General features: G+C 43.9%; 1 protein-coding gene across 1 annotated transcript in view; it reads right to left on the bottom strand.

Annotated features, from left to right (window-relative positions):
* Positions 1-27912, bottom strand: part of OAZ2 (ornithine decarboxylase antizyme 2) — a 148082-nt gene that overhangs the window by 19409 nt on the left and 100761 nt on the right. Inside the window, 2 exon segments of the mRNA XM_086959929.1 lie at positions 3220-3305; positions 14282-14457. Coding sequence (XP_086816055.1) covers positions 3220-3305; positions 14282-14457 — 262 coding nt within the window.

The raw sequence follows: 27912 nt of genomic DNA, 5'->3' as shown, positions 1-27912 counted from the left end.
CTTAAGAAACCTGGCGCTGACTCTTCTGCCCCCGTCAACTATCGTCCCATCTCTCTACTACCCTTCTAAGGGAAAGTACTGGAGCGACATGTGACCAGAGTACTCACCACCTACGTGGAAGAAAACCGAGTATTAGCCCCCTGTCAGGCCGGATTTCGCCCCGCTCACTCTACCGAGTCTGTAGTGTTATCAGTCCTTGACAACCTTAGAGAAGGATTGGACACCAACCTCCCCCAGGCCTTGGTCCTCCTCGACCTTTCCGCCGCCTTTGACACGGTGGACCACTCCATCTTACTCTCCCGTGTCAGGGCGGCTGGGGTCGGTGGCTCGGCCTTGGTCTGGCTGTCCTCCTTCCTATGAGACAGCACCCAAGCGGTGCGCCTGGGCGACTTCTCGGCTGAACCACGGAAGGTTTTATGTGGGGTATCTCAGGGCTCCTCTCTTTCCCCACTACTATTCAATCTGTACATAGCACCCCTCATCTTCGCTCTTCAGCAAAGTGAGGTCTACGTATACAACTATGCGGACGACCTCCGGGCTTATATTCTCCCTATCTCAATCCCCTGACTAAGTCTAATTTCCAATCCACTATGATCTTCATCCGGGACTGGATGAATTACAACCACCTGAAACTAAACCCGGATAAAACAGAACTGGTTTTGACAGGTGGTTGTACCAGTCCTTGGTCCCCCCTCTTTTGGCCCTCCTCCCTCGGTCCCCTACCCCTGTCCCCCTCCTCCTCCGACAAAACGCTCGGCATCAAGCTCAACGATCAACTCACCCTGCACTCCCAGGTGAGCTCAGTGGTTTCCTCTTCCTTTCTTTCACTACGCACTATCCGCAAGGTCTCCCGCTTCTTCTCCTTCACTGACCTAAAACTAATTATACTAGCTATGGTCGTCTCTCGTTTAGACTATGGCAATGCACTATACTGCGGCATGCCCGCCTACAACGTACGACGACTGCAGCTGGTTCAGAACCAAGCCGCCCGCCTAGTCTACAATCTGGCCAAATCCCATCACGTGACCCCTCTTCTAAAATCCTTGCACTGGCTCCCCATCCGCAAACGCTCTCAGTTCAAGATGGGTTGCATCACTTTCCAGGCTCAGCTAGGCTCTGCCCCTGCCTTTATCTCCTCGGAGATTAAAGCCTATGCCCCCTCTAGGGAACTGCGCTCATCTTCTCAACACCTGCTGATAGTTCCCCGCTTTCGCCGTAAAAAATGGGGAGGCTCAAAATTCTCCACACTCACCCCCACCTTTTGGAATTCCCTTACGGCTCACCTCAGATACTCTACCCAATATTCTCACTTCAGAAAGGCACTAAAAACCTTTCTATTCTCACAAGCCTTCCCACAATAATTCCTCCCATGTCCTCCTTCCTCCCCGCCCTTCGAGGCTTCAGTAAACTGTAGCGCCATGAAACCGCCAGGTGTACGCGCGCTTTAGAAATAATTTAAATTCAAACTCAAACTCCCTCACCAAGGACCCCGCCACTGCCAAGACCAACTTCCATGAAGGAATGAAGGCCATCGCCGAATGGATGAAGAACTGTCGCCTGAAACTGAACACGGACAAGACGGAGGTCTTCATCCTCGGCCCTACCCCCTCCGCATGAGACGCCTCCTGGTGGCTGGCCTTGCTGGGAGCCGCGCAGACACCCACCGACCACGCACGCAACCTTGGGTTCATCCTAGACTCATCACTGTCTATGACCCAGCAAGTCGACACCGTCTCCTGCTCCTGCTTCAACACCCTCTGCATGTTCTACAAATGGATCCCCACTGGAACCATAAGGACGGTCACCCAGGCCCTCGTCACAGCAGGCTGGACTACGGCAACGCCCTCTACGCGGGAACCACAGCCAAACTCCAGAAAAGACTCAAACGCATACAGAACGCCTCAGTACGCCTCGTCCTCGACATCCCCCGCCACAGCCACATTACTGCCACCTGATAGACCTGCACTGGCTCCAGTCAACAAGAGGATCACCTTCGAGCTCCTCACCCATCATAAATAATTGTTTAATTTCCAAATTACCATTGATGAACCCACGCAAAGAGGCATGACGTCATCAGATACCACACTGGATGGGCCCAGGGGCACAGAAGGACAATTTCAAAAGACAGAGGAGACCGTGGAAACTTCCTGAATACAGCACCTAACCCAAATCACCCCCAAAAATGTTTTAAACGCCCTAGATAGTTTGTATGGGCGAGGTGTGTGCACACTGGTTAACACCCACTGTCACAGTGATAGTTCATCCAAGAACTCAGTAAATTAATACATAAAAGCAAAGGTGCACCACACAATTCCAGAAATATAGTATCAATAATCACAGACGTAGGCTTGTCTTAGTTGTGATTTTCTTTATTCCAAAAAGAGGGTGTACAGTCAAAACAAGGGTGCTCGCAGCACAGAAGGACAGTCCTAGGGTCGGAAGTATAGTATTTGTCATGCAGAAGGTTGGAGGTGTGGTTCTGTTAAGTAATGCATCATTGAATTTCTGGCGATCAATATGGTATGTAATGGCTATAAAAGGAGCTGTTTTCTGTGATTGATGCTGTACTACATCCTACCTGTTTAATATAAAACATTTAAAATATTTAAATGTATGTTTGGGTAAAAAGTCATTAGAGTAAGGGGTTCAGTGGGATGTCAGAGTTATGGTAAAGATAATGTTTAGTGTTAAGGGTCAGATTTACATAGAGTTCGCGAAGGTTTAAGACATTACGGACGAAAATACAATTTTGTTGTAACTGGAGTCGTTGGACCAGTTTTCTATTAACGATTTTTCTGGTACCAATTTAAAGTTCAGATATTGTGTTTTTTAAGCAGACCTTACTCTATAAAGGTATTGTTTATAATGCCACAGGTGCAGCAGAAATGCCACCATGTCGGCATGTATAGCTAAAATGCTTGGAGATTTCTTAAAAAAAAAAAGGAGGGGGGGGAGGGAGGATCTGTAAGTTCTGTACTCCCTCCCAAGGAAACTTATTTTCCTTGATTGCTGCAGAGATTGGTAAGAACCCACACTTAAGGTTTTCCCTTTCTGTTGGTCAGAAAGCCCTTATTATGCATTCTCATTTTTAGTTTGGAAAACGTCAGTGAATTCTATATGGGCATCATAGAAGTGATGGCTACATATACTGCAAGAAAGGTATTTACTTCAAAACATTTCAATTGATAGTATACACAGTGCAAGAAAGTTTTGTCTCACCTCGGTCTTCTCTGCTTTTCCTAAAACATATAAAGACATAGCTCACTTTCATCTTTTCCTCTGCAAACTCGAGCAGTGCCAGCAACCTACCAAAAAATAAAACCCCAGAATTGTTAAAGGTCAGATATACAGCGTACCTGCACTAAGAAAAAGCCTTGACAATTACTATATAATGCATACATAGTGTGACAAAATATAGGCAAATATTCTCACACTACAGATGCACGCACTCACGCATAAACTAAGTAATACCTAAAAGGTACACAAGCACAAAGACTAACACAAATACACGCATCCTTGCAGACAGGCCAACAGAGGTGCTGGCACCAATAAAAACAAACATGTCGGCACCATTGTGACCTATTGGCTTTGCCAATTTTTTTTACCATGCTGTAAAGCAACTCCGATTATGCAATAAAACACCCCTCATCCCCAAAAATAATAAAGGTGCAATGACACACCAGTCGCATCATTTTGAACGTGCATGCACCATACATGAGTAAGCCTACAAAATGACGCGAGCAACTGGTAAATAAAAAGAAAATGTATATAATGATTAAGTAGGGCAAAAGCTTCTTTTTTTGAAGAGTTGATGAGGGAGTCAACATGGAGGGCATGAGTAGAGCAAGCAACATGGGGAACGACAGAAGCAACACCGAGTAGTGGGGATTAGAAGTAATAGGCGAGAGAGTGAATGAATGAGTGCAGAAGGGTGGGAGAAGGAACACGAAGGGTGGTGAAAAGCAGCAACAGGCAAGAGAGCATCATGGTGCAGGTGGGGCAAAGCATAGGCGAGAAAGGGAAAAAAAAAGGAGAAATATACAAGGGTGAGCACAACATGGAGGGGGCTGGGGAGAAGCACATGGGCGACACGGAGAGCAGGGGGAGAGAATTACATGAGTGAGACAGCTGGAAGACGCATGCACACTCACGGAGTGCTTAATCCAAAAGAAAAAGTAGTGACTGAAAAGAAAGCAGTGGAAGCATAGAAGCCAGCCAATCAAAAGATATGGTAAAGAGGCTTTGCTCCATAGGAGGGACAATCAAAACTGACAAGAGGAGAAATGGATGAGAAGTATGTTCTTGCTACGCCCACAAGATGCCTTTCACTACCAGACACCATCGCTGTCTGGTAGAGTCTACTTAACGAAAGGTATAACACATACAGCTGGGGACATATATCCACAAGTGTGATTGTGGACATATCTATAGATGCACAGATTAATTTATTTTTAGAGGTTTATATAGTGCGACAAGTCTCTTACGGGTGACCGTTCCTTTTACAAGTAGGAACAAAGGGACAATAGGATACAAAAAGGTGAAAATGTACAAACATGGTATAGATCATATAGATCACAAAACAGAACAATATTTACAAGTATAATAGATAAGAGTAGCAGGGAATACTCAGGCATGAGGATAGGGAGGTAAGAGCCTCATTATGAGAGGAATTTGTTAGAAAGTTTTTACTTTTCTGAAGATGGAGGTCGATGGGTTGCATCTAATCTCGAATCGAGAGAGTTACAAATTGTGAGGCAATTCCGGAGAAAGAATTGGTAGTAGGTTTTATTTTTGGGGGAATTTTGTAGTTCGAGTTTTAAGGAGGTTGTGCTTCTAGAGGTTGTGCTTCTAGATAGTCTGTTTCCATCCGATAAGGTCAATTTTCTGGGTCAGGTAGGAGGGAGTATTCGGTGCAGCGCTTTATGGGTCATTCATGCAATTTTGTGGTAGATCCTTACCTCTTATGGTAGCCATTTCAGAGTTTGCATGTCGGAAGTGATGTGATCAAATTTTTTTTAGAAGCAGAACCATTTATGAGCCTAGCAGCTGCATTTAGGTTAGCCTTTAGGAGTGCAAGTATGATTTCCGGAAGGTCCACAAGTGTAGCACCACCGTAGTCTAATCTCGATGGAGAAGTGTGGCTCACTGGTTAGAGCAAACAGACCCTGAAGCAGAGGTCAGACCCGGGACCAGGGTTCAATTCCCGACGCGGCAGGGTCTTGAGCTCAAATGTCCATGGACTGGATAATTCTCGCTTTGGTGCCTGACCTAATCATGGGTTCACACTCTGCAACTCTGGGCATTAAGCTTGCTTAATCTCCACAACGGCCCCCCCGCGGCGGGATGCCTGGCTTTCACCTTGGGTATGCCCTGTAAGGGGCTCTCACAGGGAAAAGCCAGGACGGGTTCCCAAGGCAAGCGCGGAGATACCCCTTCGGGGGTCGATTCAGGCGCTATATAAGAAACATAATAATAATAATAATAATAATAATAATAATAATAATAATAATAATAATATCAAAACAGCAGCTCAAGCTCTTGTGTAGTCTGCCAAGGGGAAGAAAGGTTTAAGTTTCCTTAGAATGAGTAATTGAGGGTTAGCTCCTCTGGTGGTAGCATTAATGTGTTTTTGATTGGAAAGTTCTTTGTCCAAGGTTATTTAATGATTTCGGGGGTATAATTCGAGGCAGTAAGAGGATATCAGTCTTGGAATTCCTACTGATCTCACCAACCAACACCGCCCCAATATCTGTTTTGAGGGCATTGAGTTTGAGGTGGTTACTGGCCAGACAATGTTGTGTTTGTGTCAGGGTGGTGTTGAGGATATAGATGTCCTCGGGAGGGGACATTTTCAGATAAAGTTTGGCATCATCCACATACATTTAGTAGGAAATAAGGTCGAGTTTGAGGATATCTGTTAGGGGCTACACAGTGTCTGGGTGGGAATCGAGCCTTGAGGTACGCTCAACAATACTGATCGGAGAGAGCATGGTTGATTAGGATGCACTGAGATCTGTTGTGTAGGAAAGAAGAGACCAATTTTAGTGCAGTACCAGAGACACCCATCCTGTGTTCTCGTAGGTTCTCAAGGGTATCCTGATTGACAATGTTGAATGCTGCCGACAGGTCCAGCAAGCAAGGTAAGCAAGAATCATTCTGGTCGAGTGAGCGTAGGGCATCAGACAATGTGGACCAATGCAGTTTCAGTGTTATGACCCTGTCGCAAGTCATATTGACATTGGTCGAGGAGTTGGAAATGCTCAATGTTATCACGAAGCTTTAAGTGTACACATTTTTCTAAGAGTTTGGCTCAGGTAGCGTTGTTGGAGATAAGGTGGTAATTATTGAGATCAGACTGGTCGAAGCGTTTTTTTTTTTTAGAATAGGAGTGACATGCCCACTTTTGAAGCAGTCCGGTAAGGTACCTTGAGTGAGTGAGGCATTGATGATTATCATGGTATATTATGGGAGTAGGAGGTGGATGGACTCGTTGAGGAAGTTGGAGTGGGTCGTTGAATTGGTTGCAGTATTTAAGAGAGGTCAAAATGTTTATGATGTAACTTTCTTTGAAGGTTTCGAAGCTAGACCATCCGGTGCTATTTTTAGGTGAGGATGGGGGGGGGGGGGGGGTAGGGAGGGGAAGGGGGGCAGAGGCTTTGTGGGCAACCTTCCTGGTCATGAGAGGTATAATGTCGGGGGTACGGGTGGTAGGAGTTGCATAGAGTTCTGGATATTGTTGGAGATTAGAGTGGTTCTCAGCAAAGAATATGCCGAAGGTCTCGCAGTTAGGTGGTGTCTGAGGAAGGGGGAAATCGCTCGAGGATAGTCTGGTTTTTGATCATTAGGAACAATTATTTTAGTCAATTAGTTGCTGTGTCTAGTAGATTTTGGATGAGGCTGCTTTAGAGTACCTGATGTGCCTATTGTAAGCACTCCTTTGCCGTAGGAGTCTGAGGAGGGGGTATGTCTACAAGCTCTTTCTCCAAGTCTGAAGCGAGGACGTTCCTTGCTAAGGTCACAATTGTACCAGGGTATGGTTCATTTAGTCAGGATGCTTTTTAGTTTATGTGCAAGGGTGTTCATGATTTTGGACATGGAATTTATATAGCGCTCAGTGAGGTCAAGAGCGTTATGCATAGAGGAGGGCAGGAGCAGGATGCAGTTACTAAGAGCGGACATGGTGAGTAGGGTTATGTCGGCGGGTATCTTGGACCCAGTGTTTGGCTTTCATAGGTTGGCCCCTAGAGATGATTGCATTTACGGAGATAAGGAAGGTGATGCAGTGGTGGTGGTCATTCCAGTCTCAAGGAAGAATGGATTCAATTGGTGTAATGGTCTCTTTTGCAATGATTAAATAAAGGGTGGCCCCTTTGTTGTGGGTAGGGCTATTGCATGCTTGAAAAGGTCCTGGATGAATGATTTTAAATTGTTCACAAGTGTAATTAGAATAGTTCCATTGAGTGTTAAAGTCACCAAGAAAAATCTGGTTGTGTTCATTGTTGAAGGAGTTAATCTACATGATCTGTTCGATGAATGTATGGTTATCTCCAGGCGGGTGGTAAAACATGTTAAGAACATCTGGAGTTGTCATTGGTGGTGTTTTCGTAGGTATTCAAAGGTAGGCAGTGAGAGCAGGAGACAGTTTTAGAGAAAGTGTGGATCTGTATATGCAGGCACTCAGAACAGCCTAAACGATCCAGACTGAGGATGCCGTGAGTGGGGGGTAGGAGGAACTAGAATGTCAAGGATTGAATCGCAGGCTTCATTTAAACATGTCTCAGTGAACACAAAGATGCCCAAGCCATGGTTAAGAATGAGATCAGTTATTTCCACTGCGTGTTTCACAGCTTACCGGCAACTGAGTAATGTGCATTTCAGGGATGTTTTGTGTGGTCATGGTCGTACGAGAGTTGGGAACTGGTCTGAGATTAGTTTTATTTATAAATCTATTGTTGTGGTTGGATGTCCTGAAAAGGTCAGTAATGATAGTCTTGATTTTTTGTGAAGGGTTGAGTGGTTGGCCAAAGCACGGTATAGGCGTCTAGGAAGGAAAGTATATTGTAGTCTAAAAACTGTCTGACTAGCCTATAGGTCTGGTGGAGTGATTATGGTTCGATGTGGAATTCCAATAACGATGGCATGAAAGAAAACATAAGCAAACAAAAAAAAAAAAAAAATAACACCTTATTTATTTTTATTTATTTATTTGGCTTATAGAGCGCGACAGATGCCCAAAAAAGGGTTTCCCGGCGCAAAGCAGAATAATGAACTAGAGGAATAGGAAAGGATTGTGAATGGGAGGGCAGGGAGGTCACTGGTTAAAGAGCCAGGTCTTAATGGCTTTACGAAAGTACGCATACCTGCTTTCAAGGCGGAGTGGTTGGGGAAGGGAATTCCAGAGTTTTGGGCCAAGGAGGGAGAAAGATCTACCTCCCATCCTTACCCGACGTGTCTTAGGGACGCAGAAGAGACCTTGGGTGGCAGATCTTAGGCAGCGGGCAGGCATATAGGTGTGCACAAGGGTCTGGAGATATTTGGGTGCCTTGCCCCACTTTATCCTGTGCATAAGGCTAAGAGTCTTAAATTTGACCCTGTTTTCGATTTTAAGCCAGTGGAGTGCCTTAAGGTGGCTGGACATACGGTCTCGCCTGTTGCATTTGCAGAGCAGCCTGGCTGCCGCATTCTGTACCAGTTGGATGCGCTTTGTAGTTGCTTGAGATGCCCCTAAATAAAGGACATTCCCGTAGTCCAAGCGGGAGGTGATTAATGCATTTATCACCGTCTTTTGAGTGTCGTCAGGGAGCATCCATATGATCTTTCTGAGCCATCTTAAGATTGTGAAACAGATGGCTGAGAGGGCGTTCACCTGGGGCTCCATGGTTAGTTCTCTGTCAATGATAAAGCCCAGATTGCGGACCTGGTGAGATGGTATTGGCAGAGGGCCCATTTCAGATGGCCAGTGTCTGGAATTCCAGAGGTTCTGGTCGGGGCCTACTATCAGAACCTCGGTTTTACTGCCGTTAAGTTTGAGCAAGTTTTTGTTCATCCACGATGAAATGTCCCTAAGGCCTGCCTGCAGGCGTGAAGTAGTTTCAAGGTTGTCATTAGACAGAGAGAAAAATATTTGGGAGTCATCAAGATATGTGTACATGATAAGACCTGCGGCTTCAGCGATCTGGGCCAACGGGGCTACATAGAGGTTAAAAAGCAGGGGGCTTAGTATTGATCCCGGTGGGACCCCGTGCGGAGAAAAATGGACCTTAGATGTCGCATTGCTGGACGAGATTTGGAATGTCCTGAGCATCAGGAAAGATGCTATCCATTCTAATGCCTTACCTCTTATGCCTATTTTGGAGAGAGATGCAAGCAATGTTTGGTGAGAAATGGTGTCAAACGCCGCGCTGAGGTCCAAAAGGATCAGCGCGGCCGTGTTACCAGAGTCAACCAGATGTCGAAGGTTTTCCACCACTCCAAGTAGAGTGGTTTCCGTCGAGAATCCCGCACGGAAACCAGATTGGGAGGGGTGCAAGATGTTGTTGGCCTCAGTAAATTTGGAGAGATGATCATGGACATGTTTTTCCAGTATTTTGGAGAGTGCAGGCAGGAGGGAGATTGGACGAAAATTAGCCAAGATCTTGGGGTCAGCCGCTGGTTTCTTAAGAAGGGGGGAAACCATGGCATGTTTCCAAGATGACAGGACTGTGGCCGTGGTAAGGGATAGGTTTAAGATTTGGCTTAGCACAGCAAGGAGAGGAGTGTCCAGGAGTCTAAGAATGAAGATCGGAAGAGGGTCGACTGGCGACCCGGATTTGACCTTTCCTAGGATGTCCCGTAGCCCTTGGACGTTTATCTCAGGCCATGAATTGAGAGGCATGTGAGACAGATGGGGTTGGGTCGGGATGACATCTGTATAAGATGTGGGGTTTTGCGTATTTGTAGACTGGGCTTGCTGTTGTATAGTTATGTCTTGATGAATGGTCTTGATCTTGGAAGTGAAATATTTAGCCAGTTCCTCACATTGCAAGCTGTCAAGGGGAAGAGGTTTGGAGGAAGTGTTTGTGCCTGCAAGCTCTTTTACAAGATTGAAAAGAGTTTTGGATTTGTTAGTAGCTTCTGTTATGGATTTGGTAATGTAGGTAGATCTTGCATTCTTGCAGGCTTTGTGGTAGAGCTTGAGCTCACTTTTGTAGAGTAGATTGGCAGCCAGGGAAGGAATGATATGTAAACCAGTTTTAGACCGTTTCTGAACAGGTCAACATTTCATAGTTTTACATTGAGCCGAACACAATTAGCTCCAATTGGGGCTGCTATAATAGGCCTGGGGAACCAACAGATGTTGGTGCCCTAATATGGGATACTTCTTCCTCGGAACACATTCTGCCAGCTAAAATCTGGAGAATTTGTGTATGGGAATTATACCAATTACTGTAAACTTGAAATAGGGAGGTAGTATCTGGTGAATATTGCAAAAATCAGTGACTGTATTTAGATGCAGTATTACCTGCATCTGTAAACACTGGCAACACGTAATGACTCATTGCTTCAAAAAGAAACAAATAGCGATCTTTTCGTCTTTAGCCAGTCCCGAATGTGGGATATTTGACGAGGATAGAATACTGGGAAAAGAAAGTTATGATTTACTGTCTGCCAAAGATAGTATGGTTTAGAAACCAACTGGCATAACTGAACAGTGTCCACAGTGTGGCTTTGAAAAGCTCTAGTCCGTATTTCTATTCGGAATCATCTTTAAGTTATTTTTTACCAATATGCTTTTACATTCCTTTTTTCAGTGGTTTCAAAATATATAGTTCCAGCATATAAAATTAAAAATGTGCTATTAGTTCTTCTGTCGCAAGCTTGCTGAATGTCCTGTTTATTAGAGCTCCGTAGATTCCCTTTCTATGTCTTACACACAGCAGAAGGTAGATTACCGATGAACAGGTTCAAGTCCCTGTTGGACAAATTTGTTTGCTTGTTTTTACTTTGGATGCTTCACCTCTATTTTATGGACGAATTTATTTATTAAATGTGAGATCAAAACTGGAATGGAAGCATTGGACTGCTTAGAGTTCAAAAATAGCATACTGTATGTTATAAGGCTACCAATTTTCCGTTTTTACAGATAAATGCGGACCGAAAACCATTAATTTTCGATCTGCATTTATTTTTAAGTATAGAACAAATGAGATAATAGGCTCTCTTTTGGACGATTCTTACTACTGTCAATCATGAGTGCTAGGTCAACAGCTGTGCACTGTCAGGCAGGGGAGTTAAAAAAAATCCTAATAAAAGCTTCCACAACTACAGTAGTACAGCTTTTTAAACCGTTTTACAATACAAATAATTTAGGATGACTGTATTGTATAAGTGGCTAACCCCCAATGGATATGCAAGCATGAAGAGAGCTTTGTTGGTTAAAGAAATGTGGAAACATACACATTGCAGATTTATTTTTCACACTAAGAAAAAAATCTGGATAAATACAGCCAGAAAAGTTAAAAAACAAGAATACCATAAAAACTGGAGTTCAAGCAATAACCACACATCTAGAACAGATCAAAGTTAACACCACAAAAGTGAAAATAGAAAGGTCTTGACTGTAAATTGGGTATATTGAGAGCATTTAGCCAATGGCCTAGGCATGCCAGTTAAAAAAAAACGAAATAAGACAAATGTATTCAAAAGTAACCAATAAGTCAATGAGAGTTGTGTGTTCAAGCCTTAGACTAATGTATAATGCAGGAAGCCACAGACGTCAAGGAAGAGTTTGACAAAGTGTTGAAAAAATGCCCAGGTATTTAAAGGTCAGAAAATCCAACTATTTGACTTTCTAGACATTTAGTAGTGCAAGGCTGTATGTGTGATATGGGAAGACTGGGGTCTCGCCTGCAGATGGAGATCCTGCTATGGCAAGGCCCTCTGGACAAGGACATAAGCTTCAAGGTGGGGGCTGTTTGGTGTGTAACCCTGCTCCCCCACCCTCCCAAAAACCAACAAAATTCTTGGCTTGGTAGTTTGGTCTGAAGGCCCAAAATTGGGTCTGCCAAGTCAGTTGGTTTTTCCCACTTCTTTAGTTGGGTAATGAGAGATTCACACACCTTGGATCTCACCGACTAAGCTACGCCCCCTGCCTCTACAAAATGGACATGGATTCACCAAAAGTACATCACCCTTCCTTTACGCCTCCACTTGACACAGGATCGACCCTTTGAACTACCCTTTTTACAGGTTATATTTATCCATAGGAAAGGCAGATCACCTAAGAGGGTATTTCGCCTCCTGCAAAGGGGCAGACTGGCCTGTCTGAGGGAGGCCAATTGGAAGGGACAGGTTTTCAGGTGTGTCATTAGATACTAGTTTCAAGCAGAGAACACATTTTCACTACAAGAGGACACTTGGAAAAGTAAACCGAGAAAACAGGAATATTACAAGTGAAGATGTTCTTGAGACAAATTGGTCTGGCCTAGATTTTTATTAGTGAAAATGGACTCATTTAGCTCTGTCATTTTAGGCCTCACCACTTAAAGCCGCCACTGGGCCTTTGTCTTGCTACCACACTAAGGTGGGGGATGATGCCATAGAACATTTTCCATTATATACACTAGATGTGCATGTGGAGTCAAGCCTTGTTTAGATAAATGCAACAAAATAGCTACCTAAACCTTTGAAATGCATCAAAACGGTCTTCAGAAACCTTTATTAAAAGTATACATTTGTAACTGAACTTAACTCTTAAATGCAGTGTGGTTTGGGGTTAAAAGTTGTTCCAGTAATGCCTGCAAGCCCAGTCACACAGCAAAACAGTAGGTCTATCCATGGGTTAAGTTACAGAACTTGCACAGAGGCCTTCATTGTGGAAATTGTTTTGGTGAGGCAAATTACAATTTTGCACTTATTAGGTAAACACATTTCTACACATTTTGCATTTAAGAGCAAGTTTAATAGTGCATAACAAGTTGCCAATCACGAATATAAAACATGAACAGTGAATTTGCCTCAGAAGAGTATTTCTCGTGCCTCATTAGTGCAATTTTTAAGGGAACTTCCTTCCAAACCGAGAAGCTCAAATTGCCCATTTCAAATCTTGGAAAATCGGTGGTAGAGAGTGCACTGCTGGTAATTATTTGGATGTTTGGACGATCAAAAATGATATAATTTTTGGCTGGTTGGGTACTCTCTCAGGTGGCGTCTCCGTCCTGGTGGCGCCTATGGTATACTGATAAGTTGTGCACGCATTAGAATGCATGTGCTTCCCTGTAAGAAGAGGCACTCCATGGGGTTCATGAAAGACTCCAAGGTTGACGAAGAAGATATAATGGGCTGTCAGATAAATAGAATTACAGACGAGGTAAGAGGTGAGGTTAGAAAAACGTGTGGCGTGCTCGTGATTAAATGAAAACATGATTCAAAAGACCGTATTGTGAAAAGGACTGTGCAAGAAATAAATTAATCTGGAAAGATGAGGTATCTGTTTGGGTGCTATATGGCTTATTTCGGCGTCTTTGGGCATATACGTTAGCCCAAGTATAAACTTTGTCCAGTTTATAATCCAGGGTATCTCTCCTAAATTTTCTCACTTTTCGCTCGTTTATTTCCTTACTGTGTTTATCAAGTAGTGAGTTGATGTCTTCTTGAGTTTTCGTAAGTTCATCAGATGTTAGTAAATCGGTTAATTCGCTTTCAATGTCTTTGATCTCTTTGTCTAAATCTTTGAGGATACCGGATAATTCTGCAACAATTAGTAGAATTAAATCGAGGCTACATTTATTTACCCCCCTCCTCATAAGTACATGGCTCACGCCACGTATTATACCCCCCTCCTCACACCTGCATAGAACCCCAAACACTACCCACACCACGTCCCGATTAATTTATTTCTTGCACAGTCCTTTTCACAATACGGTCTTTTGAATCATGTTTTCATTTAATCACGGGCACGCCACACGTTTTTCTAACCTCACCTCTTACCTCGTCTGTAATTCTATTTATCTGACAGCCCATTATATCTTCTTCGTTTTTCAGTACTCCTTGAGAAAGGGCTAGATTAGTCCGAAATGCATCGGAATTTTACTAAATGGAAATTACCATGATTTGAATCTGAATTCTACTTCAAATCTTGTCAGCAAAGGACTACACAATTAGGTGAAACAGCAAGAGACCTATGTGATTATATTTTAATGAATTTCAAACCAACTTGTGCCACCAGTTTCAATGTTATTTATCATATTACTGGAAATGATAGAATAATATGATTTATGAGTAAATCTAGAGAAATAGTTACCCTTCTTTGCTCCCTTCGGCCAGCAAGCCGTCGGGAATTTCCACAAAAAGGCTCTGATTGGACAGCACAGCCTCCCAGCAGGAGTCCTTCACATCAGTCACCTTGTACTGGAAGTGGATGGGCTGCGGCTTGTCATCATGCACGGGGCGATCCTGTGTAACTGTGAGCTTCTCGTCCTAAAGAATGACAGAAAGCAGCATATGCTCTGTAACTACTAGAGCCGACTAACATAAGTGCTGGACAATAAATCTTATTTACACAGATCTTTACTCAAGTTGCCTTACTCAGAACAAATATTTTATATATAATGCTCTGAAAAAAAAAAAATGGATGTCTTGACCACAGTCTTTTTTCAATCCACCACCAGACCCTACCCCACCCCTTCCATTCCATTCCAAGCTATCGTTAGGCATCCCACTGAGCTACCTTATAGGCTTGAATATCAAAGAATCATCCAATCAGTAAGCTGGGCAGCGTTGGCTACTATTTGGGGTACAGCAGGTACAAAAAGGTGCCCAAGCATGATTTCAGGAAGCCTTCCTATGGAAGGTACTCCAAACAAAAACATTGTTGTTAGCAAATTCAGATTAACGGAAGATATAGTTGTAATTCAAGGCAGTGCTTCCAGGTATCCTTGAAGGAAAAAGTGAAGAAGGTTAGTTTGATAAAAAAGACACCAATCAATGTAAAACATATGTAAAAGAAGATTAGTGCTATGGCAAACCAGTTAAGGAAAAGACAGTATAGTGTAATCGTTCCTTTTAACAGGTACACGCCCAGATCTACAAGACTATGGACATTCTGGACCCCTGTCGCCCTATCAGAAAAAATACAATTCTTAAATCAGTTACAAATTCTTGGAAATTTGTTAATTCTAGTAAATGTCAAACATCAAAGCAGGCACTGCCACTACGTTAACTCATTTATGACACCATTCAAACTGTACTGAGTTAAGCAATGCATTTGTCTCTGCACCATTGGTCCCCATGGAGCACAAGTGAGAAGAGCTAATTAACAGAACAGTACTGATGCAATACATATGAAATTGCAAAGCCAGTGCTGCATAAACAGGCCTCCACTAAATTGACATTAAAGAAATAATTCCCTCGAGATACAGCTTGCTGGGCATTTCTATTCCCCCTGTTCCCCTCCGCACTCTAAGGTCCTCCACTCAGCACAAGTTTAGGGTACCTCGTGTAAACAGAGTCAAAATGGGTGGACGCTCGTTCTCTGTGTTAATTCCTTCCCTATGGAACTCCTTACCCCAATTTTTGCGCTCTGAAATGTGTTACATGACATTCCGCAAAGGAATTAAGACCTGGCTTTTTAATACCTAATCTTCTGTTGTTTTGTCCCTCTCACCTTCTTACCTTTTGTCTGCTCTAGCACCGGGAAACCTCCGGGTAGCTGCGCGCTTAACAAATGTAATTAGAATTAGAATTAGACTAGGAAATGCTCCAACATGCTAATACTGCTGTATGAGAGGCTTCCAAGAGCCGCCCCACTGGCTTAGTAGCCAGTCTTTCTGCAGCACGAAACCACTTATTCTGTACAGGTAGCATGATGCCATTGCAAGTTCCTAATCTATGCCTTGAGGAGAAAAATTTAATAAAGTTAACATACCTGCATTGCGTATGCCACAGAAAGTAGAAACACATGCAGATAATATTGCAATGCAACAGAAAGTGCAGTTTATTTACTGAAGGGATTCTTGTTAAAGGCTCTCTTCTGTATAATCCAGGATGGTAGGTCACAGAATGAAGATCGGTATCCAACACTCCCACGCCCTCCTTCACACCAAACAGGACTGCTCCCAGGTGCATGGTCGCAATATGTGTCAAGAGAAAGCAAAGGTCGACCACAGCAAGGGGAGCCAGCGCAAATGTCACGATAACGAGTAAGTTGCACTTACTAGTGCTTCCAATTCAGAGCCCTACAGAACCGAAGGTTTATGAAGCTCAGTAAACTAGCTGGCAGGCAGACAAGGGTCCCCCCAAAGCAGATAAGGGACCCCCTCAAAACCAGAAGAAACAACCCTCATTGGAATACCACAAGGATGAGTTTCAGTGAGACTACAGGATTGGGTAGACAGGACACCAAAGGAGAATTCTAGAGTTTGTCACACGTGATGGCAAAGGGAGGAACCATCAACAGAATCACTTATACCCCCTTCGTACTGGCTATACGTAGATAAAACATGGCCACGGTCAGGGAGCCATGGTTTCAGTTCAAACAGTGGGAGGAGGACAAGAAAGAGCACACGAGAAACACTGCAATAGCATGACTGCCTCTACAAGAGCATGAATCCAGTATTCAAATAGCGAAACGAGTAACATAAATTGACAGCAAAACAGCACCACTTTTATCCAGAACACGGTGAAGGACCCAAAGGTGCGCGGTCATATAGAGACCATGAGAAGGGAGCCATGAAGGTGAAACTCGAGTGAGGGGAGGGAACAGACTTCATTAAGAGTAAAAAGAAATTGAGAAATGATTATTTTCTTTTTTAGGACAGTTCTCAAACACTGGAATCTTTCAGATTCACGTGCTTAAATATACTCCTTGGTCAGGCTGGCAATCCTCAGTAGTCTATTAACATAGTAATGTTTATACACTCAAATGAACATTGAAAATAGCCACAGACTATGTAGTTCATTCACGTAATTGTTACATGAACTTTGGCCAATCAGGAATGAAACTCTGAGCCCATACCCCCTTGGAGGCCGAGCTGCTCAGATTTCCACAGCAAGCCAAACGCAACTCAGCAGAAAAAAAGCCCATTTACTGGGAGGGTGGGTGAGTGCATAAGTCTATGAAAGATGCCACTATTAAAGACCTGGAGTTACGGGTAAGTAATCATTTATTTTCCAATATTAGATCTGTAACAGGTTTGAATGCATGAATGACTATTACTACAGTAAATTTATAAATCTACTACGAAGTAGTAGTAACAGGTATAACCTTAATTGAACAGTTTGGTTAGTACTACTTGCCCTACAGCGGTTTCTGAAGTCCTCTAGACATTAAAATCACCGCGCTTTGCTAAACGTAACAGTTGAGGACCAGGTTGCTGCTTTGAGAGGTCAGCCGTTGGCACACCAGCAAAGAGCACAGTCGTGGCTGCCTTGCCTGTTGTGGAATTTGCTCAAACTAACGGTGCCAACATCCCTGCGACAAAGGAATGCATGCTGAAATCCATGGTGCAGTGCCCGTTCTGATAATGCTGAAACTTCCTCTGCATTGCCACAAGATAATAAAAAGTTGATCCAACTTCCTAAATGTATTTGTTCATGCCAAACAGAATTTCATACATTTCACATCCAGTGAATGTAAAGCTGTCTGAGCCCAACTTTTTGGTGCAAAAGGAAAGTTGGAAGACCGATTTTGTGGTGTAGGTTGAATGGGGATGGCATATTGGGAATGAGAATAGGAATTCTAGTTCAACATGGGATTTTGCATATTTCCGATAAGGTAGATGAATTGACAGCGCTTCGGTTTCTCGAATTTTTATATGTGATGGCCAATAATGTAGTTGCCTTCCATGACAGCATCTGCCGAGTGGACTTCGAAGGAAGGTTCCCAGAACAGCGTTACAATCACATATGAGACGGATTGGGTATTGACGGGAAAGTTTAAAATGGACCTTTCATGAACTCCTGCACCAGGCTGGTGGAAAACAGGATGGTGAGATCTGTGTTCATGGGCACCTTAATACTGAAGCTTAGCAGGACTCAAATGGAGAACTATTTCAACCTGGAGTAAGCAGGGTGCCAATAATAGAGTACGATCTAGGGGAGATGCTTAGTTAAAGGATTGAGAGAATTATCAGCTGGCCAAATGTAAGACCTCCTCCATTTTAAAGAGTAATTCTTAGTTGCGGAAGTTGGTAATGCTGCTGCCAAGATGGTTCAACAAGCAGGTGGTATGTTCAAAATATTAAACACAAAGTCTGTAACACACAGGCAGACGGTCACTATGACTGGATTGTGGTGCAGAACCTGCCCATGATTTTAGGTTAGTAGATTCAGGTTTACACTGAATAAAGTGGGTGAGTCCTACACGTCCCACAACTGTGTGAGCCAACATTGCCTGGCCCAAGCCGGGGCTATTAGGATCAACTTGAATGACTGTCCATTTAGTGTTTGGAGCACGCTTGGTATGAAAGGGACCTGAGGAAAGGCATAAGCTCAAATGTCTGAGCAGTGAATCGAAAGAGCTTTCCCATGTGTTCCTGTATATAATTACCTGTTTGCGTAAAGAGGTTAACTGGTGTTGAACTGCATGGCGAAATGATCAGGACTCCTCATTTATTGAAGCAATTATCCCAGGTCTATTTCACAATAAGGGTAGTCACTAACGGTTTCCGAAGAATATTTAACAACCCTGGGACATGCTCTATTGTTATGTTAGTTTGATGGTGTGCCAAGAAACCCAATACGAGAGCACTTGAGTTTTCTGGAAAGACTTTGATTTTTTTCCACCCTGTTTTCTTATGCCGTCGTGTTGTGTTTCCCACCTCCTGTCCGGTTTTGTTCTGCTCTAGCGCCAGGACGCCCCTTTGCTGGGGCAGCTGTGCGCTCAATAAATCAGGATAACATAACATAACATTATGTAGTACAAGGTTGTAGTGTTGTCGGTCCTTATGAATGCCCTCTCTGTGGCCTCACTCCCTGCTGTCTCACCTAAGCTGGTACAGGAGCCAGACACTATAGACTCTGGGTGATGAATGAAGACCAAAGGATAAAGCGTTGGCCATGGACTATGAATCTTAGATATTTTCTATGCTTGGTGTTGGAAATTTGCCCTTTCAGCAATGTCGCCCCCAATTTTTTGGCATTCGCTAAACCCTGTTTTAGCGGTCTATAAAACGCTGTGCACTTAACCCCTGCTAACCAGTGGTAAAGTGCTTGTGCTTCCCCTTTAATTACAATTAAATTGTTATAATGCCGATTAATATATTTAACTTACCTATAAGTCCCTAGTATATGGTACCAACAGTGTACCTAAGGCCTGTAAGTTAAATGCCACTAGAGGGCTGCAGCACTCATTGTACCGTACACTGTAGTGAAAATGCAAACAGGACTGCAGTCCTGTCACCAGTAGTCTGGCTATGATGGTGTAAACTGCAAATTCAACCTGTCAAAATAAACCCTTTTGACAGGTCTACACCTTCTTTTAACTATTAACAAGAAACCCCTAAGAGAGTCCATATAGCCCATAGGGTAGATGGTATTTAAATTTAGGACACATAGAAGGTCAATATTCCAAATGCTCTTACAGTGAAAAAGCAGAAAATCTATTTTTACTGTAGCAAGGCTAGCTGTTTAATTATATAACACCATGTAATTCTAATTTTGGAATGATAACAGCTAAATAATTATTTAAATGACTTTTGAAAAGTAAAAAAAAAAAAAAATAATAGTAAAGTCCAATTGTGTCCCACTATTACAGAAAAGGTACTTTAGAAAAGTTTCCTTTTACCTGTCTAAAGCCTCTGGAGGCCTTTCTGCAAGTACTGAACTGACACATGAGAAATTGATGGCTTCCCTGTGGTGAAGTGTGAACTGCTTCAAGGAAAGTACAATGGGCCTTGGGTGTGGTGGAAATGCTGTCCTCCCCTTGACAGGATAGCCTGAGGGTTGTGACCGGACCACTGGTACACTTCGAAGGGGCCTCCCCATTACAGACAGATGTAGCTCACACCTGGGCATGTCTCTCCCATTTTGTCCTTCCAGTGACCCAGGCATGGGAGGGAGAACTTCCCCACAACTGGGGCTGTGAGCATCCTCTGACATTAGAAGGTAGAACCCTCCTTGAATGTCACATAGCTCTTGGCAAGTTCGATGGGGTTTTACATAAGACACTGGGGGAACACTTCAAAGGGAAACAGATCCACACACACAAAGTGTATTGGCATTCTGTCTGGCTGCTGAAGGCTCAGCTTTGTTTTTACCAGACTTCTGTCCGAGGTTGAATGGGCTACAGGGACTGCCTAAAACTGGATTTTTGTATTTGCTGTGGGAGGACATTAGGATTACCATAGTACACACTCCACATACCCCCAAGCCTTCAGAACCCAAGTATAGTGTGGCTCAAGACTTCGGACATTTTGAACATGTCCAAAGTGGGTAGAGTTAGCCCTGGATACTTTTACCCCATTGGTTAGGGTATCCCCAGGGTTCATTCTCATCCACCATCTTGTCCCAGGCATAAATGTGGCCCCTCCAAGCACCAACAACTAAACACTCCTGGATCAGTGAAAAATCAGAAGAGGACTCGACCTGCTGTCTGAGACCTGAGAACAGTCTAGAAGACTGGACCTGCTCACTTGTACGCTTGACAAATAAGTGGGCCACAAGGGTCATAGAGCTGACCTCCTGTTCAAGCTACAGGAATACAAGTTTCAAGAGGCCTTTCCTGTAACTGCCTAGCTGACAGTGACAACCAGACCTGGATGAACTCTGCCTTCCAGCTAGTGATTCCCTACATGCCTCCCCTTAGGTCATTGGGGGTAGGGGGGAGGGAGGAGGGTAGGGAGGGTCTAGAAGTGTACTCCTATGGTGGGTTGGTGCTTCAAGGACTGAAGTCCGAAAAAATTGGCTGTGACAAAGACAAACCTTGTTTGTGTATCTGACCTGCGCTCCATTGCGGTCAGAATCAAATTGTGCCTAGGGGGGTTCCTCACTTTAGGCATCTCGGCATTATTTCAACTTAAAACGTTAAAAATTCATATCTACGGTTCCCTTCATTGGATTTTCGACATTTTAGTCTATTACATTAGTCCATTCGTTTTGGGACTTCTCGTTTTGCATTTCAACGTTATTACTATTTTAGTTTTGCTTTGCAAATTGTCTCCAAGTTAAGCCAGTCTGCTATGTGCTTTAGCTACCATTGAGTGGAGTTCAGTATATCTTGACTTGGTGGTTTACTCTGAAAAGGTTTGTTATTACATGAATTGGATACTTACCCCATTAACTATATAAACTAATTTCTTGCAGTTGGGATGTACAGGGATGTGAAATTTGGTATCCTCTAGGTCAAATAACGGCAGAAATTCTCACTTGTTCATCGACTGCAGAACAATAATTAGGGACAGATTGTTGAAGGACTGTTTATTTATGAATTTTTTGAGCGCCCCTGGATTTAAAATGGGTTGCCACCTCCTGGCATTTTCTTGACCACGAAGAGCTTTAAATAAAAACTCTGATTGTGTTGTGATTTGGGCAAAATTTCTATAGCAGTTTTCTGTAGAAATGTTATTACTTCCAACAGCAGTGACTCCATATGTAACTGGCACACTGTCCTTGGAGGTGTCAAAGGTGACCTCGATGTGAATTCTATGAAATATCCAGGTGGACAATATCCAGAACCCAGTGACTCATTCATTGCCAATTAGCCGAACTGGAATGGTGTTTGAGGATTTAGATTTTCCCCAAATACGATGATCTTCTCACTCTTTGCTGGGAGCGCCTGGCTGCCGGTTTCCAACAGCCAAATTGAACGAATGATGCTGGCAGGTTACATAAACCACATTTCCTGTAGGAATTAAAACGTTCAGTGTTTGAGAGCCATCGTTGGCAAAATGACTGGATTACTATACGATAGCTCTGTCGTTGCTGAAGTGAATCCTAAGAATGTGCCATGACATAGTCTATGTTTATGGCCTGTGTTTATGGCCTGCAAAGATTTGTCTGCGTGCATCCTGAAAATCTGCTTGCCATCAAAAGGCATATCTAATACTTTGGACAGCACATTTGGTCAAAAGGAGTGAACTTCAACCATGCACAGAGGTGAAATACGGCACCAGTGTCCACCTGCCTGAAGCTGTTTTTAAAAGCATCTAAAAACAAACCAATCAGCACAGAAGATATCAGTACTGCTTCATAAAGTATAGCATGGGCTTGCTTTACCGTCAGTTTTTTTAACATAGGCTGATCTATCATGCCAGAATGGCACTGGCTTTAGAGATTCACTGCCACAGATGCAAATGCACCCAATTCTGTTGCCGATTGTATTAAGCATTGACATTCTTTGTCCAGCAGATCCGGACATGGCGATGAGGGATTGGAGATGTGAACAGAGCAGCAGCCAAAACTTAAATCTGTTTTGACCTAATTGAGGGAGCAAGTTGGAGCAGATTCAATAGGCTTGTAATTTTTGTCCAGTTTGGCTACCGTGGTTGTTCCTGTTGCAGAGGTTTCCATACAAAATAGTCCTACTTCACTTAAGTGATATAGCAGTGGGATGGCTTTGACTGAATGTCGGAACCAGGAAAGATATTTTCTCCATAGAAGCAACTGGAACTTTTTGAGACGCTCAGTCAAGGAGGCAATGAAAGTGGTGTGTATTATCTAGGGATGAGTCTCTAGGATGGAGCTAAGGACTTGATTGATAATCTAATAGATACTCTTCGTTGCTGACCTATGTTGTTATGGGTAAGGATCAGGATGTTATTACAACAATTACTAGGCAATAAAATAGCAATAGTGTGTTACCAGAGGGCACAGTATCAGCGACCAAAGAGTATATATTAGATTATCATGGTTATTGTTGGACTTGGCCCTTCTGGCAGGTTCACCCCTAAACTTTTTGCTTATGAATGTGACTTGGCGTTAGTGATTTCTGGCTGTGGCGCACTTTCCCACCGTGTCCCAGGGTAAAGTGCGTGCGTGTAGTGAGGTTGGCCTGCCCCCCCATAGGAATGCATGGGGAATGTATGTGCCATGTTAGTTCCTGATACGTGCGGAGTGCAAGCTCGAGTTTGGTATGTGCGGACTTGTGTGATTAAATGCTGCGCGATGATGTGTGCGGCATGGTTGTGTCTAGTGTGGAAGTGCCACTTCTAGAAGTTGGTGTGCCTGTGCAGTGAATGAGCTGGCTTGTGACTGGCTGGAGCTGGGTGGTGAGCCTGGCTCCAGGAGTCAGGATGGGTCTGCCCCAGTGGTGAATGGGAGATCTGCATGTTGATGGCTGGGGAGGAGTGCACCTGGGACCTGAATAGGGCTGGGCTTTCCCCATACAATGCTGGCCCCGCCCCCTATGATGCGTCTAATGTCCCTAGCCTGGCCAGTGAATGGAAAGGGTGACTGAGAATAACAAAGTGCTCCAAAACCAGTTGCATCTGGTTTTACCTTCACCCTGCAGCCCCAGACAAAGGATTTCACTGTATAACAAGCATTTGCAATGCAATAGGTCTCGCATTAGGAAAGTTTGAGCTATTGGTCTTGTAAATGACAATTTTTTTATTTATGTGTTGGTTTTGAAAATAGCAAAATTAATAGCTTTATCATTTACAATGCCAATAGTTATAATTTTTGAAAATGTGACACCAATAGCATTTGTAATGTGATGCATTGGTGGTGCTGAGTGATGTGGTGCTGAGTGATGCTGTGGTGGTGCTGAGTGATGCTGTGGTGGTGCTGAGTGATGCTGTGGTGGTGCTGTGGTGGTGGCGCAGAGTGATGCTGTGGTGGTGCTGTGGTGGTGGCGCAGAGTGATGCTGTGGTGGTGCTGTGGTGGTGGCGCAGAGTGATGCTGTGGTGGTGCTGTGGTGGTGGTGCAGAGTGATGCTGTGGTGGTGCTGTGGGGGTGGCGCAGAGTGATGCTGTGGTGGCGCAGAGTGATGCTGGGGTGGCGCAGAGTGATGCTGGGGTGGCGCAGAGTGATGCTGGGGTGGCGCAGAGTGATGCTGGGGTGGCGCAGAGTGATGCTGGGGTGGCGCAGAGTGATGCTGGGGTGGCGCAGAGTGATGCTGGGGTGGCGCAGAGTGATGCTGGGGTGGCGCAGAGTGATGCTGGGGTGGCGCAGAGTGATGCTGGGGTGGCACAGAGTGATGCTGGCGTAGCGCAACACTCTGCGGGTGCCGATATAAAACCTGTGGTCGGGGTACTGACATGAATTACTAAAAGATATTTGTGGATGTTCAGTGATGCATTTCCTAACAAGACTCTCAATGAGAAGAAATGGGAGCCACGGCAAAAGATGCTCTAATGAAACTGCTTTGCATGAAAAGGTAGCACAGCATGCTAGTACTCGAGAAGTGAACTTCTAAATCTCGAGGCTTTACAAATGTGGTGCGATGCCTAGAATTGTGTCATTGGCTAGACAGCAAGAGGCACTCAGGCAAGATAACTAAAAGGACTGAAGTGGGAAAAGTAGCATTTAAGGAATTTCCCGTCAAGTCAGAAGATTGTTCCACGACAAACAGTACTGACCTACCTTTTCCTTTATTAACCTGAGCGAACCGATAACTTTAAAGACTTCATCTTGTAAAAAGTTAACAACACTTTTTGCTAAGGACAGGGACTTGTATGGTATTATAACAGACCATGCCGTGATCGATTTTCATTACTTGTGTCCCCGGCGGGAGCAAAGTGAAAGCCTGGGAAAGGAGTGTTTGTGAATTAGAAGGTACTAAAAGAGTTATTCATTCTGCAACAATCTTATTCACAAACAACATGGTATGTGCCGAGGAAGAGCCTCCATAAAAGAGGCCAGGCTTCCACTACAGCCCGTGAGACGCCCAGTGACACCCCTCTCCTTCACAGTCCATGGCAGTGTCTGTGCGCAGTACATGATTAGCATACCAGAGAGAGGCCGCCCCCGCTGTGTGACCTTCAAGGCTTTACACTGCCGCTAAAATGCCGAGGGTCACAGGGTGCCAGGGCGTCAGCGGAGCTGGAAATGTTCGGTTAGGAATGTGTTAAGGTTGGCTTGTGGAAATGAGGCAGGAAGCAGCGGGGGAGAGGTGGGAGGGAATTCCTTCTTCCGACCCCAAGCATTAATGCGTGTGTGTTCGGAGCTTGGGGAGCAGGATACTGAGCCGTGGCATCGCTGCCAGCCTCCGGGAGCACAGGCACTGTACCACAAACTGCCTGTATGAAAGGGTGGCACAGCTGAGAGCACCGACCCGACCTGTTAAGCCACCTTCAGTTCACTCCTCGCCAGTAACAGCACAAAAGATGGGTTACATGGGTTGCCAAGTAAGCGCCTAGAAACCCACTTCTGGTTGAGCCATATCCACGAGGTATGCAGGCAATCCATGCATTATGGACACGTACATTGTCTAGCTCAGGGTCTGCAAGTGCCGGCGGGTGCATAACACCTAGAGCTCTGCAGCGCTTCCGCTCCGGAACATCGGTAAGTGGCGGACTAGGAATCAGTTAAGGACGGCTTGTGGGAAATGATGCAGGAAACAGCGGGAGAGAGGTTGGAGGGAATTCCTCTATGCGGCCTCAAGCATGGATGCGAGTGTATGCGCTGTGGGATGGAAAGCGGCGCCTGAGTGTATACATTTAAAAAACTAGAAATGCACGGTTTAATCCCTTATTAAAGATCAGTGTTTATGGCTGTATGGAAAACAATCAAAACAAGGTATTAGTTTTAGTTAACAATAAAGCCTAGAGACAAGCTTCTGCTCTGCACTAGTCAATAAAATTCACTCATAACCAAGGTCTTAACCAATGTGTTGGCCGATTAAAGTTAATGAATAACCATTGAATATCAACATACATTTCTGACACATGATAATGTTCCCCATCATACAGCTAGCTGTGTGTCATGCTAGGCATGTGGATTATGCATGGCAGGAAAATAAAAAAAATTAGTCAACTTGTCAGCTTCTAACTTGCATGTCTCCAGGCATCGGAAACAAACTAAAAGATAGATAAAAAAAAATAATTTAATGCTTGTTGCGTGTTTCCAGCTTTTGCCGAGATTCCAGAGCTTAGAAATTCTCTAGCAGTAGCTCAGCACAGGGAAGGCAGGGGCGGGTGCAGGCCCCATAGGCTAAAAGGGTAGGGCGGTTGGATGTTAAGCGCCAAATGGGAGAGAATGAAGAAGAAAGAGAAAAACAAGCATTGGCGGCCGGAAAAAAAAATAATAAATCGGCCGCGAAATGAAGACAAGTAGAGTGTAATGCTAACAACAATTAAGCATATGGAAAGCATACACAAATAATAGTAGCTGTTTCCACATAAATAATTAACAGCAAAATAAAGCATTACTAAAATTAATAGTGAAAATGGGCTACTGATCAGGGGCACATTTCTAGCATAGGGCAAAGAGTACAGGTTAACAGTGGGCCTGTTTTATTTATTCAATTTAGGAGCAATGGTTGTTGAGGTAGTAGTAATATAAATGAATCAGTGTGATTTTTAATGCGGGTCTGCGAAAGTTTTAAAATAAGTTTAGTAGTCTTAATCTAAAATACTTCTGCTGTTGGTTTACAAGACTGACCTCACTTGTCGGTCGGTAAGCGGTCAGGTCGGAAGGCGTGGGGGTTGGGTGCAGGGATATCGGGTTGCACGCGTTTCTTTCCTGTTGCAGGAGTTGACCCTGCAGCCACGGGCGGAAGCCGCTCCGAGGGAAGGCAGCAATCACACACTGATGAACACCACAGGCCTGAGCTCAAGTGGGTTGTAAACTATCTGTAATCGGAGACGCCTGTCCAAGGCTTGATGAAAAGGCCAGCTGGGGCCCTAATTGTCTTTCATTGACAACAGGGGGCTGTTTAGAGTGTTTTAATTGCACCTCTCCGACTGCTGCCGAGAACACCCTCTCTTGCTTTGTACAAAACATTAGGCCATTAAGGTACAACAAAAGGTTAATGCGGTGAAATAGCGCCTTCAAAGGTGGTCGTAAATGACGCTTCTCCGCAGTGAAGGCCTTCTCATTTAGCTGGAAATGCAAAGTAAGCACCCGGTGACGTCATCGCAATGTTTTTTCCACTGGAAAACATTGGTTCTCACCAAACCACACAGCGTCTAGAGACCAGACAGATGGTCCAATGCAATAGATATATATATATATATATATATATATATCCGATAACCACTCTCTACGTGATTGATATCCACGCCCAGGAAGACGAGAGAGATGGACTCTTGAATTCAACAGCAGATGCTGTAACTTTATTTGTTTTTTCCTTCTTTCAAGTGCATTGCTGTGCCCTCCACCAAACGCGTTTCGGCGATCCCAGTCGCCTTGCTCGCTGGTCAGTTAGTGCTCACACCCCCTCTAAGTTTTAAACTCAGTACTGCCAATCCCTGGTCGCCATCCATTTGATAAACACTGTCAACAGACTAAAGCAGGCATAGACACATGGAGTACACATCATAAAAGACAGACTCCCTTATTCGCGACTTGTCTTAAAAAAACATCACATGCTATTCTGTCATGATTAAAAAACACATCTTATAAAGTATGTATATACATAGCAAAATATAAATACATATAAATCAGTGCTTTAAACGAAACAACAATATCAAGTAGCCTATAGAATTGATATGGACAATGATTTTCTATACATTTAACCCCATCATACAAAATTGACATCAGCTGTGACAGTGTGTCCTCATATCAAGTAGCCTACAGAATTGATATTGACAATGATTTTCTATACATTTAACCCCATCAATCAAAATTGACATTAGCTGTGACAGTGTGTCCTCTTTAAAGTGCACCGCTCGCTGCTTATTTACTATTTAGTGGTTGGCTACCATCTTAATGTGCAATAAAAAAATCTAATTGTGCCTAAATAAAGTGCATATGTGAAAAACACGTTGTAACACTCCCAGCCGGGAGTTTTGAAATTATTGTTTAAAAACATCAACTCTTAACCAGGGGAACAG

The sequence above is a fragment of the Lissotriton vulgaris genome, chromosome 2_2 (genome assembly GCF_964263255.1).
Source record: "Lissotriton vulgaris chromosome 2_2, aLisVul1.2, whole genome shotgun sequence".
Taxonomy (NCBI): Eukaryota; Metazoa; Chordata; class Amphibia; order Caudata; family Salamandridae; genus Lissotriton; species Lissotriton vulgaris.
Note: the sequence above shows the minus strand (reverse complement) of the source record. Positions and strands in the feature narration are given on the sequence as shown.